Source organism: Vigna angularis, chromosome 3, assembly GCF_016808095.1.
Source record: "Vigna angularis cultivar LongXiaoDou No.4 chromosome 3, ASM1680809v1, whole genome shotgun sequence".
NCBI lineage: Eukaryota > Viridiplantae > Streptophyta > Magnoliopsida > Fabales > Fabaceae > Vigna > Vigna angularis.
Window position 1 is genome coordinate 15,903,081 of NC_068972.1, and position 14,694 is coordinate 15,917,774.

Sequence of the window (14,694 nt, forward strand, 5' to 3'; positions counted from 1 at the left end):
AAAGATTAATGCGATAACCCATGTAATCATACAAATCCAAAATGAAAATCGTTTAAAATTATTGTTTTTACTGTATAAAAATTTGAAAGAAAAAAAAAAAGTGAACTTTAAGTTGCAGACTGCACATGATCCTGATCTTCTTTATGCATGCATTGTGACAGATTGACTTGGTGAACACGTGCAACCAATAATACCCCTCCACGAACAGGCAGTGCCCACGAGAGTGTTGCAGTGCATTAATCACTGGATTTACAAAAAATAGCGAATTGCAGTGCATTTGACTCCAAAACAGTACGCAGGACAAGCATGTTGGCCCCAGAAAAACAGTAACAGACTCCATATCATAAAGGCCTTAGCTTGGAAGAGTACAGTAGATAGAGAAATTGTCGTTCTACAATTATATTTATCACTGAAGTCAAAGTACTGGGATTTACCTACTAGTCCTTTACAAGGACTGATACAGACCCTAGAAGCTCATGACTGCAAGAACATTTAACATTGGAACTATACATAACAGAAGATGTAAGCATGGAACACCTAATCTAACACCCAGCAGCCTTGAGGAAATTGTCAAAGGGACTAGCAGGAGGTAGCCTCATGGGGTCCCTTGCCAGTTGGCCATGCTCACCACCGTTTCCTACCTATAAAAATAGTAACAAGTTAACAAAGTCAGCACTGCATTTAAAGAGTTGGATTCTTTTAGAACAGAGCTCAGTAATTTCTAATAGCACAATATATATTTGGTACATTTAAGTTTTTTCAAATTTCAGTTTGAATCTCTCTAATATTTTTTGTTCCTTCTGCATAACTTTTAATCCTCGAAGTAGTGTAGACAAAGCTTTGACAAAATGATGAAAGGGATTTTAGAAAATAGACACCTTTTAGAGGAACTGATAAAAGATCAAACCTTAAAACTTTTAGAGAAACCAAAAACATTGTTTACCCCTTTCTAAACTAAGTGGAATCATGGAAATAATGATTGCACCATCCAGTGTTATCAGAATCAGAACAAACCTTTTCAAGTGCTGAGTTTCTAACATCAGTAATTGCCAGAAACGATTTATCAGCTGCTTGGATGTAATGATTCTCAAAGGCCAGCCAATTCGAGAGCTTCTTCCTTGCACATGTCCCAAGTGATTCACACTGGCTAGCCATGGCGTTGTATGGTAGGGGCGAAGTAGAGACAGCTGTTCCTGCCACTTGACCAGCTACCTCTAAAGCCTACAAACAGTGCATAGGTTATTGAGCTTGTAGGAACAGTAATAATGACGAATAATGAAATGTATGCATTTCAATTCCAATTCCTTTTCCATTTGCATGCATTGACTGAATAAATAGGAATGAAAGATGGGAAAACATTTCACTTAAACTCGCCCAACTCCACTCATTGGTTCATATGGGAAAGTATAAGGTACAAAGAAAGAGAAATGGCTTCTTATTTGTTTACCATTACATAAGCACCATAAATATGAATATAAACAGTACCATTAATGATACTTTTTTCTTTTCAAATCAAAATGCTAGCCTCTCTCTCCCCGTTCATCCAGAATTGAGGAGAAAGGCAGGGATACACAAAAATGGCTTGTACACATGCAAGACAAAGAACGTACCGATTCCATAAGTTGTCCAATGCTGATAACATGAGGTGCGGAAGGGGGTAAAGGCATCTTTGGAATAAATCGAGAAAGGTCAGAGACAGATGCTTCACTGATTGTGTCATCTTCACCAGCTGAATTTAAGGGAAAATCCTGCATACAAGCAAACATTAAAATATCGGTATTAAACTTCCATTTCATGTTTACAAATAAAAAGTCATTCTCATTTTATAGCCAGGAAGCTTTCAGTCTGCAGTGGTCAGGGCTAAACAATCAAACCCTGATATCAAGCCATGGCAAATGACATTTGTGAGCAACAAAATATAAATGTCATGGAACACATTTTGAACTGTTTCCAAATGCATGCGCACATAAACACACTAGAACAGAAAGGACAACGTCTTCGTGCATGGAATAGATCTATTGAGACATCAATCACAGAAATAACATACCCCATCAAATGACAATGACTCCTGGGAATGAAAAATTATTTGATTTTGATCAAGCATTGACTGTGGACCATACACGAATTCTTCATCAGGCTTGAATGTCTCTGACAACAGCAAAGCCAATTCATCTGCATCCAGCTTAAGAAACAGAACAGCACCAGAAAGTGAGAGACTGTTGGGTTTATGAAAAAAATATGATCACTGAATATAATGTAATACCTCAGTAACGTTAGATAAATTATGAACCAAAGCATCCTTTATGATCTGGTGGCATTCACGTATTTTGTTCTGTAACTCTGATAATATTGAACAGGCTAACTGATTATCAGCAGCAGTACCGTATTCTCTCACATCCACATTGATCTTAGCATATACTTGACAGTCATCACCGATGCTCAAGAAAGGATCAACCTGGTTATAAAAAAGCAGGTAGTTGTCAAGAATCAAGATGTATACTTTAGATTACAAATAAAAATCATGGCTTTCTATACCATCAAAATCAGCGGAGTGTTCCTCTAACAAACATTAAAGAGTAATGCAGCATCAGAACCATATTAGTTACTCACATTAGACATCGGCAATGACGCAAAAACTTCATTCACATCATGAATCTGAAATATTTTACAGGCAAATACCAGCATGCCAGCAGACAACACAAATACAGATCTCTGACAAGCTGGGGGCATTATTCCTGCAAGAACAAGTACAACAATTTCACATCTTTCTCTTTTCCTTAAAATTTATGAGTCCTTTGAAATTATAAATAGTCCACATAAGGAAAATGCATGTTATACCATTATTTTGGTCCAGCAACATAGTCCAGAGAGACAGAGGAAGCTGGAAAAATCGGATCACTAGGTTATCTCTGTCTTTCAGGTTCTGCAACATCGAATTTAGAAAATTTACAACCAGTATAGTACTTATGGAAGTATATTACAGAAAGTGCGGTAAAGATTGTGATAGTATTCGGTTTACTTCGAAAATGAGAATTCAATATTTGCCAAGTGTAAAAGCATAGATATATTCTCCTATAAAGCAGGGCCAGCATGTGTTAACATAAGACAAATGGAGCTAGACCAAATTTGAAGAGAAAATAATTTAAGATGACAAGTTCAACAAATTTCTGTTGTTTGATAGCCTGCTGACATTATACTTTTACTAGAGCAAAGTCACAGATACTTCGGTAAATTAATGTCACTTACTGCTATTATCCTATATTGAAGATTGACCTTTATTATCTATCCAGAAGCAGAAATTCAACATAGATGAAACTACTGGGATACAAAAAATGACAGAGACAAAGTAATACAAACACATATAAAGTTCTACCTTTATGCGTAGAACTATTAGTGTCAATATGAATGAGTGAGCTATAGCTTCAATATTTGAAGGTAAATTATCAGGAAGATTGGCTTGAACCCAAAAGGCAGAAAGCAGTTGCGCCATTTGATCTTCAGTTAGTTTCATAACATACGGTTCCTGAGAGCCCATTCAATACCAAAACTTAGTAGAAAACAACATTTTACCCAGAATACCACAATTAACAAAACCTATTGTCCGAAATCAATTAATTATTTACCGTGTCAGTCAAACTAGGTGATCCTGTAGCCCTGTCAATGATAGAACTGAGTTTGTAAAAGTTAGGGGAATTCTTTAAGCCACATCCCTGCTTCCAGTCTTCTGCTACAATATCCCTTTCTTGGCAACCATCATGAACAGTATTCCCATGATTTCCTGCCTTGATGCTCTCTCTATTTCTGCGGAGTTTTTCAAGTAAAGCTGTAATTGAAGCAGATGCAGACACAGAAGCAGTATGAGAATGCCTTTTGTTGTGTTGATCTAGGTATCTCGACCGTAGAGAGGAAATTTCATGCGTATGGAAGGAACTTGGAAAAAGAAGAATGCAAAATATAAGGTGTGCTCCGACACGAGCCTCCACATCTGAATGCAACATCACTTTTAGGAGTTGCACAAAAAGAGCTTCGGGAAATCCCTAGAAGGAAGCACCAAAATTTGATCAAACAGATATATTCAGTATTCCAAAAAAGGTTCATCTATTCGAACTTCAAAGTTATAATCAAGACATCACCACTCCTCTCCCTCCCTAACATGTAAAACTTCAGTAGTATATATAATCATATTCTGTAAACTATGATGCTAGATATTCTATCTTCAATTCACAGTCGACATAATTTGCTATAAACACTCTAGGATTTACAAGCTCCTCTCACCTGCTGTGATTGTAAACGAGTTAATGCTAAGGTGACTGCACGAGCAAGGATGATCAAAGATCCAATGGTTGCTCTACCAACAACACCAGATGGTATATTTTCTAGGGTAATCGCCATCAGGTCAAAAAGTGGCTGGGCATCAGTGACCTAACCAATGAAAGAAAAAAGGTAGTTTAGTAGCTTTTGAAATGCAATGACCAAATTAATAATGTTTTTTTGGAGGGAGTAGAGGGACATTCATGAGCCTACCCCGTTGGCAATTTCTAGTAAGCAGTCTTCAATGGAATTTTGAAGTGAGATATTTAAGTTCAACTCTTGCTCCCCAACAAATTCAGTGGAAGCTTGAAGACTTTTCCTAAGATGTCTGCAAAGATCACCAACAAAACCTATCTCTGCCAAGCCCCTCCCAGATCTAATTTGCATGGCTAAAGATGTGGCAACCTGAACAACACAAGTCTTGAGTTGAGGATCGTTCACGACATTTTTGTGGTCCAAATGATGAATCACAGAAGCCAAAATTAAGCGTTGATTCCCTGTTGAAAAAAAAAAGTGCGAAGAAAAACATCATTATGGAAAAAGAATAGAAGATTTCTATAGAGGAGCCTGATATAGTACTGCACATGGTTCATGGCAGTTTCAAAATAAAGTCCAAATGCTTTTAAAGGTAAAACATGAAATTTGACAACATATCCACTGGTTGATCTATTTCTGAAAAGTGGTTGTCAAAAGTGGTGAGAGGAATAGTACCTGAGTTCTCCATGAAGTAGGCCATCCTGGATAAAATTATCATTGCTAACCCTCTCTCAGGAGCCCAATGTTGTCTAAAGTCAAAGTAGACAAGCATTGGATCCAGCACACGACGCATAGTTGTGCTTTCCTTGGCTAATTCAACCATTCTTTGAATACATATCTGAGCCCAAATTTCTGGTTTTTCAATTTCTTCTCTATAATACAAAAATAAATTAAAAAGGGAACCAAAGAGTGATTAAAAGCAGTGTAACAGACAGAGTACAGCATATATAAATGACCTACACTTTTTCATAAACTCTTGAATAACATATACCTAGTCAAAAGGGAAGGATCCTTTATTTCTGGTCGTGGCTGTATGATCAAGCAACTGGAGCGATTGTCATTAGTGCCAATAACTGAACCACCTCGACCTTCACAACGGACAACCTCATCCACCCAATTATGATGTGCCTCTGCCCTGACATCAGCGTCTTCATTTTGTCTACTCCACTCACAGTTAACTAAAGTGGCATGAACAATCTACATTTTCAACAAATTAGTAACAATATACAACAGTAGAGGCAGACAAACTCACTACGCAAAATTCAGATGCGCTTATTGATCAAAGAAAATACAATGTAATTGTAGCTACATGTCTGCCAGCTTTAATTCGTACTACCCCATTAGTGAAAACATCAAGCTTTCATGACAAATGGTTATTACTTTTTATACATGAAATTGAAAGCATCACAAAACCTTGGACAGGTAGAAATCACAGATATCTTCTCCACCCAGAAAATTATTTCATCATATTTTCACCTCATTATTAATTTGAAATGTTCCATTTCCAACAATTAAAAGGCTAAAATGATTTCAATGGGGAGCATCTTTAAATTTGAAAGTACCTCATCAAAATCTTCAAAAATGTGTGAAAATTCAGCCATAAACCAAACCTGCCAAGAGGAAAGAAAGTCAGATAAATGATGAATAGAGCACAACTACGAATTTTTATGGGATAATAAATATTGGAAAGCAATTAGAAGCCGGTGAACTTAAAAATGTAAAACATCATGAGCACAAAGGAAATCAAAATGAGGCCCAAATTACCATTGCTGAAAGGCACTGCAAGCTTGATGCCCTCAAGCAACGCTTTTCACCTACTTCACCTTGTTCCCTTGATAGCATGCATACTTTCCGCACCAACTTTTCTATGTTATGAGTATATGTACCATCCACCTGTTTTCTCATTGTGTTAAAAGCATAAATATGCATCGTAAATTAACATCAACTCAGCTTGTTTATAGTTTGGAAGAAAGCAGAAGGAAAACCAATCAATTAGTCTTTATGAGAAAAACCAAATGTAATACCCATGGAAGGACTATAGTCATCATTAAAAACAGACAAATCCTAACTCACTAGCAAAAGCTAGTTCAAGTGCCTCAAGCATGGTACATGTTAATACACCCAGTCACACTAAATAAGTTTTAATACCATAATAGAGATGGAGGTTAGGCTTAACTCACTCCCAAAAGTTAGCTTAAGGAAGGAGGATTGACCAAGTCTTATTGGGAGTATTCCAACCGTATTCCAAACCAGTATGAGACATCTTATATAAATTGTCAACTCACTTCCAAAAATCACTAGAATATACACTAAATTTTAGTTGTATACAAAGACATTGTTTCTACTTTTTTCTGTTTACAAGTACACAAATCCAGGCAAACATTGACCTAACCTAATTACAATATGCACAAACAACAAATGCAAGCAGACAATATGTATCTTAGAGATTTTGGATTATATAATTCACCTGACAGTAGATGAACCTTGATAAGCACTGGCAACCAAGTGTCTGGATGGTCTCATCCTTAGAATAGCTCAAGAGCTCCAAAATTACATTAAGTACATCAACAGCGAAATATGCTCTGGAATATGCAAGAGGAAGATATATATATTTCAAAGATGAATCACAAAAACACTAGCCAGCAGAGATCATTATCATTATTACAATGCATTAATGGATAGAATCCATAACATATCAAATATTTGATAATGAGGAAACATACGCTAATCAATCATGGGAAACTTACATCTGAACCTTACAAATGGAAAGCAACTTGTTGAATGATTCCATTATGATATTGACCATGTTGATGTGCTCAGATTTAAGTTCCCTGGAGCACCGTTCTTCAAGATATTTTGCTATCTAGCAGAAACAGCAGAAATAGTGAACTTCAACAATTGATCCTTCCTGATTTCCTATTTCTTTATAGAAGTACACACAAATACACGCTAAATAGAATAATGAAATACCTTTGGAATCCGGAAAGGGTTTCTTGCAGCATATTCACATAATTTGATGATTTTCCTGTCACTTGGAGGCTCATCCTGACAAGAATTGTTGAAACATGAATACAGTGACTGGATTTCTACTTCATGTAAATATAAATGTAAAGTCAAAAGACATTGACATGTAGTAAGATATATTGATTCACCAACAAGCATGCTGAGTTCTTGATAATCATAACAAATTCTTTGCATTGAGAACAAGGGATAACTTAAAACAACAAGGTTTCCTTAGGAACTTTTGGTGCTATTATCCAATCAGAATTGGAGTTTCAACTCAGTAATTTAAGTTGACCTTAAATGAAAACCTTTATTAAGCAGATGACCTAGGTGAAAGTACAATTTTAATAAGAAAACAACATTAATAGAGCCTAAGAAACTGTATATAAGTTTTTTCCAAATAATAACCCTTAGTAATGCACAGAAGTAACAATATGGTTCAATTTTTAAGCTTCAGGTAAGGAAAACAATAGCGTTCTCATTCCAATGGGGATATAATGAATATGTAAAAGCTACATTCTACAATAAATTTGTTTTGTGAGTGGTCATAATGGGGGAAAAAATGAGCCATTGGCTAAAGTAGCTGCAATGGTGGAGAACAAAAGAGTTCAATGAGGTTACTGGTTCCAATTTTTTGGAGGAAAAAGTGTGTGATAAGATAAGAAACTAACAGGGGACTTAGGGAATATATCAGCAAGCAGTTTTCTGTATCTTTTGACCGGCTGGCGTGATCTTGACCTCAAAGCAGGACAGCAAACACACATGTTCCCACATGCTGGGAAGATCTTCCTAGAGATGACACCCATTGCCTGCAATTCCAAACACGAGACCAAAATGTAGCCAAATTTAGAGCAAACCAAGCTAGAATACCCGACAAAAAAAATCCAAAATCAACCAGCAAAAACCAAAAGCCCTAACAAGTCAACCCAAAAAAGAAAGTCAAACAAAAACAAAGAAAACTGCAACAGAGCCAGGATCCAAAGGACACACTCAGTAAAACCCGAAAGCCAAAATGGAAGCACACTGAAACCAAAACGATTTACACAATAAACAGCAACAAACATGCCCAGTGTTTCAAAAAGCACAAGCAAGAGAAAACCAACCCACCAAGAAAAGAATAAACAGAGCAGAAACGAACCGCATAAAAAACTTGTTAGTATTAGCAGCCAAAAACCAGAATAACAACCACCAAGTTCCAGAAAACTCCAGAGAAGACCGCAATCGACAATGAAAAGTTAGAGAGAAGAGAGACAACAAAAGCAGTACCTCACTCAAGATCTGGGAGCGGAAGGTGAACCCCGACGCTACAGTGAGGACAATGGAGAGAAGAAGAGTAAACTGTAACAAACAACTGCAGCGAACAGAGAAGAAAGATGGCGCGTGGGCGTAAGACAAATTAAGGTGTGAGTACGTCGTGTCTGTGTGCTGGATTGGATGCGGAAGATCACGTGATTGTGTCAGGTGGAACACAAATTCATTTTCCTTTTTCTTTTTCTTTTGCTGTAAAAGCTATGTACCTATGCCCCTGCGCTTTCAAACACTGTCAGAACTTCCAAAACACACCCCACAACAACTCATTTTTTTTATCATAATTTCAAACACTCTCTTGCACGCTTGTAGAAAAAACCTGTTTTCTTACAATTTGAAACTGTTCTGTCACGATTTTTTCCCTGGTCAACTTTATTTTGAACTCTCCATTGGGTACTACATAGCAATTTTAGCGGTAAGTGGACAACACGCGCAACTTATTCAAATCAAATATTTTTTTAAATATTTCTATTTATTAAACACGTAATTTGTTGTCTGTCAAAACATTTTAAGTACTGAAATTTATAAAAATGTAGCATGTTGCTTTTAATGATTTGTATAGATCAAAAAATGCTGTGGCACATGATTTCAAATGTTGGAACATAGCGAGGCATATCTGGTTTGAATAGTCATTGAGAAAAAATATATATAATAAAGTGCATTTATTCCTCTGCGAATATAATAATTGTTAATTGTGTTTTATTTTATTAGTATCATCGAAGAGGTTTTTGACTTATTTGGAAAACGGCGATGTATTACAACAACTTTTATGCAAACATCACATGAAAATGGACTATGTTTATTTGTTTATTTTGGAGATTAGACCCACCAGCTTAGATCACATTAAGAACATTTATTTTATTATTAATTAAATTTAGTGTTTTTATTTCAACTCTCGTAAGTTTTTATTTAAAAATTGTATTTTAATTATATTCTATAGGTTGTTATTATTACTTTTATATTGCATATTTAACCATTGATATTGTACTTTATTATAAAATATTTTCAACTAAACTTAGAATACAAGAAAAGTGTCAGTTAGGTAAAGAAAAATAGAAGCAGAAAAATAAAACAGCAATAATAACGAAAGTCTACCTTGTGTAGAATGTAAAGAAAAAAAGAGACTAAATTTAATAAACATTTTAAAGGTAAAAATTGTATGTATATATAAAAGTTAAAAGTGAAAATTGTATTACTATTACTAAATACAAACATTGTCACAGTGCTCAGACTGTTTATTCGTTACAAAACACGTTCCTCAATCAAACTACCATGAGTACAAAACTCACTTTTTAATGCTTCAATTGATTTAATGTATATAGTTGCCGAATCAACAAAGATGTTTTAATAGAAAAAAAGGTACTTTTTTCTCACACTGTCCATGAAAAAGATGAATTAATTTTGGCCCAACACTTTCTAACAGCAGCCATTTCATTTAATTCAGAACTAATGAATAATGATGGTACATAATTACCGTCATAATGAAAATCTCATAATTATAAAAAGCAAATAAGATGATTAAAGTTGAAGATAATGTTATATCGTACAATATAGCAACACGCAACAATAATATTCACATGGCATGCGTTGAGTTGCTTAAGGCTAAAGAATCTTTTAACCCATAATAGTTCTGACGTATTTTATTAATCTAACTATATTGGATTGTATTAAGAAATTATTTTGCTTTTTAATAAAATTAATTTGTTGAGTAATGGTTTAGCATAAATTAAGTTAATTGAGCTCTAAATTAAAGTATTGATGAAATAAGAAAGATTTTGTTGACGAAGTGGGGCTTGGGTTGGGTCCAACGGGATCCTACTTGCGATTACTTTAATCACCAAAGGCTGACACCATACGGATTTCATCACTCACAGTTTAATGCATTCATGAGTGTGATGTGGGCCTCTCATATTGGGTCCCATAATAACCCAAGACACAGGAATTCTAGACCGGACCAAATAATTTTTATTTAAACCAGACATCTTAACAGGGCCTTCTACCAAATGGTCCCACTCTTAATACGATAGTTTGAAACCTGGCTTTCCATCACGTGTGAAAAGAAGAGCTCTTTGTATGATTCTGTCTACAATTCAATTAGTATCCACTAAAGCTGGCAATTCGTCAATTCGGCTCATGAGGGTTTGGTTCTGACTCATATGAGTCATAGTAAAAAGTGCCATAAGGATCAGAATAACAAAGCTCCATAGGTCAAGGTAAAGTTTGGATCAAGTAATGTTAAATTGATTTAGTTCAGATTGTAAGTTGGGCAAGCCAATCGAATATGAGGAATGAAGGAAGTTGACCTAGAACAAAAATCGAGATAACTTGTTTATATGTGAAGGCCAAGTCATGTCAACTAGGTTCAAAAATTAAATATAATTAGTTTGGATCAAAGGTTAAATTCAAGGTCATGCTAAGTTAATTAGGATTAAAAATTAAGCTAAGTCACTTATAATTGAGGTCAAGTCAAATCGGTCTATTATAAATGTTGAAACGGTTTAGCTCGGAAAAAGGTTAAACTGTGTCAACATAGGCTAAAGGTCGAGCGAAGTTAACTCAGAAGAAAGTCGACTCATGTCGAAAGTTGTTTCGAGTAAGTTGAACTCAAAAATCAAGTTGAGTTGACTTGAATCGAAGGTCCAGTCGAGTTTACTCGAGTCGAGCAACTTCGAGTGAAAATCAGTTATAGTTAGTTAAGATCAAAAGTCAATATAAATTGCCTGAAATCGAAAGTTGGCTGAAACAATTGAAACAGAAGATCATAATACTTGACCAAGAACGAAGGTCAACTTGAATTAATTGAGTCATAAAATTAAGTTAAACTGGTTCGAACTAAAAGTCGAATAAAGTCAACTTGAATTGAGCAACTTAAGTTAAAAATAGAACTAAACTGATTAATTGTAATCGATCTTTAATTTAAACTAAAAGTCCTATAATTTAAAATCATTAAAAATATTATAGTGAAATTGATACTATTTTTAATTCATCTTAAAAAGGAACTTTATGAGTTTGTGCTTTTTGAAACATTCATTCGATGACCCATAAACGTGAGTATATTAAAATTTGAGTTAGGATTAATCATGGACCATGCTCAAATTAACACTTATAATACTCGCAACATCAACCTCCTCTTCTCAGAGTAAAATATTATAAAAAAAAAAATACAGGTTAGAGCAAACGTTAAGAAATAAAAAGAAACGAAATAACTAAAAAAAATTAAAATAGTAACATAAAATATGTAAAATAGCACAATTTACTACCTGGTTAACTTCAACTCAGTGTTTATTTCATCTTCGTATTCAGTTTTGTCATGAAATTTTGACATGTAAAGTTCACTTTTTCTTAAAGAGATTTGCGAGGCTATTTCTAGTGCACCAAACTAATTGTAGTATACTCCAATCCAATCACTTTCATCCTACGTTTCTTTGATTACTTCCTCCACCTCCTCCTTTTTTCTTCCTGCAGCCCCATAAGTTTTATTGTCCCATTTTACCCTTTATTAAAAAAATCTTAGAAACCCCAAAACCGTTATTTCATATTCAATATCCTTCCCTATACCGCGAAATGTCCAACACCTTTCGTCCTCTTGTTTTATTTTCTTTTTTTACACAAGATCGTGAAGATTGGAAGCAAAATCTCAAAAAAATACGCTTTCAAAATAAATGGTTTGAAATATATTTTTGAATCCGAAAATATTTTTTAAAACATCTATTTTGAAATAATATTATTTTTTATATTTTGAAAAAATATTTTTGAATCTGAAGATACTTTTAGAACATCTATTTCAAAATAAATTTTTTTTATATATTCTGAAAAATACCTTCACAGTGATTATGAAATATAAAAGAAATTATATTTCAAAATGAATGTTTCCAAAAATACTTTTCAATCCATATCTAAAAGTACCTTATTGAACATCCATTTTGAAAGTTTTTTCTTGGTTTAAACTCTCATTTGGTCCTCGTATTTGTGTTTTAATCTCAAATGGATCATCGTTTTTTTTTTTCGGTCTTAATCAAGTCCATAAACTTGTAAAAATGAGTCAATTAAGCTCTTTTCGTTAAGTTTTCATTGACGTTGTTTAACAGTGATGACGTGATGCACACATTATATGCTGATGTATAAATATTATATTAGGTGGAATTTGCTATTTAAATAAAAAGTGTTTGACATGGCACCAAAATGTAGTTATTTTCTCTTTCTCCTTCTTCTCTTCACGCGTGAGAGAGAAGCTCTCTCGTTCCAACAACACCATTGGTCGTCGTTAAGAGCACCACAAACGTCACCCACGTTGCAACCCATTTGAAACTTTTTTCAATGTAAGCTTCCACGAATAGATACTCACAACATGCAGCGAATGGCCACCGTTGGAAGAAGTTATACCGGGGACGCGGAGGAGACCGGAGGAAGAAAGGGAGGGGTTGGTGAGGCGCACGTGGGGGAATAACGTGGGTTAAGGTTTGGTTGCCTCTGTTACAATTTATCTGGCTCGTGAATCTACTGATAATTGTGGTAATGCCCTCCAAACACCATGACAGGATTCTGAAACTGGAACCTGTATCTTTATTTTTGCATAAACTACTCCATAAACACTTATAGGAGAAGACAAATTGAAGTTAAAAACTAAAATGAGTACTTACATTGTAAACATTCTATCGCACTAGCTTCTTCAGAAGTTGATTTTTAACATATACGCATTTTTTTTTCATTCAAGTGTTGTTGTAGCAGTTTATCTTAATAAATCATGTCTTAGTCCCTGACTATTGTTTTGATTCATCCTTATCTAATTTTTTACAGATGTCCTACTTGAAGCATTTTCTCGGTGATGGAATTGAATTTCCAATACTAATTTTACATTACAAATTGTATTTTTCAGGTCTGAGGTTACTTTTTCTAACTTTGGAATTCGATTTTGGTGTCTCTTTGTCAAAATGGTCTTCTTTTTCTACAATCTCTCTCTCTATATCTCTCATTTGGAAATAATCTCTTTGTGCTTATCTCACTCCTCCACACTGTTAGAGCTATGGCGGTTGAGGTTGTGGGATTTGATACGGTTCAAGGGCCAGTGGAGTACAGTGCTGAAGAAGACAAACTTGTTTCTCAAAAAAATTGAAAATAGGAAATTGGAAAAAGATACGAAGGTGGCTGAAGCAACAGACAGACTTTATTTCTCATATTAAGTCTCTAAAAGATGACAATTGCTTCAGAGTATTATCGATGAAAAAATAAAAAAGATTGAACCTCGGCAACAAACATTGGGCAAACTGCGTACTACAAATAATTCTGACCGGGGTGGGGCATTATGCTCATCTGAGGAGGAACTTAACAATCTCATTAGTAGCTTGCAATACCACATACAACATGAGAGCATTCTTTTAGTTGAAGAAAAATAAATCCTTCAAGAAGAAAGGTGATTGACGGAGGAACGAGAGAACTTCTCTCTCACGCGTGAAGAGAAGGAACAGGGAGAAAATAATCAAAGACTTTTTATTTAAATAGCAAATTCCACATAATATAATATTTATACATCAGCATATAATATGTGCACCACGTCATCATAGTTAGACGGCGTCAACAAAAACTTAACGGAAATGACTCAATTGGTTTAGTTTTACAAGTTTATAGATTCAATTGAGATCGAAAAAAAAAACGATAACCCACTTGAAATTGACACACAAATACGAACACCAAACGAGGGTTTAAACATTTTTTCTTTTATAAATAACTCAACAACTTTTACACGTTATTCTTCTCTGATTTTTTTTCTTCTTCAATCTTTCACCTCCCACCACACGTGTGGGGATTTCACCTTAAAAAAATGAAGAGGGAGGAAACTGCAGAACATTTCGCCGTACAAGGAAGCAAAGGGAATGTGAAATTATAGTTTTATGGTTTTTTATATTTTTAATAAAGGATAAAATGAGGATATTATATCTTATCGGGTGCAGGAAGAAATAAAAGGAAAGTGCACAAAGTAGCATTCCTATTCATTTCTTTATTTTTCACGCAGCAAAACGCAATGCATATCCGTGTACA

At 34.8% G+C, this 14,694-nt stretch overlaps 1 protein-coding gene across 1 annotated transcript; it reads right to left on the reverse strand.

The window, feature by feature from the left end:
* Window positions 1–309: 309 nt before the first annotated feature.
* Window positions 310–8,909, reverse strand: LOC108326273 (protein SEMI-ROLLED LEAF 2). Its single transcript, XM_017559667.2, has 20 exons — window positions 8,617–8,909; window positions 8,022–8,159; window positions 7,318–7,392; window positions 7,095–7,210; window positions 6,815–6,929; window positions 6,112–6,240; window positions 5,910–5,957; window positions 5,339–5,544; window positions 5,023–5,219; window positions 4,525–4,808; window positions 4,276–4,422; window positions 3,624–4,037; window positions 3,374–3,523; window positions 2,839–2,923; window positions 2,611–2,735; window positions 2,264–2,455; window positions 2,048–2,182; window positions 1,611–1,748; window positions 1,015–1,221; window positions 310–641 (listed from the first exon to the last, which is right to left on the reverse strand). The coding sequence occupies exons 2-20, from the start codon at window positions 8,154–8,156 to the stop codon at window positions 543–545; spliced, it is 2,997 nt and encodes a 998-aa protein (XP_017415156.1). The 5' UTR covers window positions 8,157–8,159; window positions 8,617–8,909; the 3' UTR covers window positions 310–542.
* Window positions 8,910–14,694: the final 5,785 nt, after the last annotated feature.

What these genes read in the sequence shown, in the direction of transcription:
- LOC108326273 (XM_017559667.2), bottom strand. Translation starts at nt 8,156, where the DNA reads ATGGGTGTCATCTCTAGGAAGATCTTCCCAGCATGTGGGAACATGTGT. An exon ending in ATATATTCCCTAAGTCCCCT is followed by an intron (nt 7,393 to 8,021) that starts GTTAGTTTCTTA and finishes AATTCTTGTCAG; the next exon opens with GATGAGCCTCCAAGTGACAG. An exon ending in CGTCATTGCCGATGTCTAAT is followed by an intron (nt 2,456 to 2,610) that starts GTGAGTAACTAA and finishes TTTTATAACCAG; the next exon opens with GTTGATCCTTTCTTGAGCAT.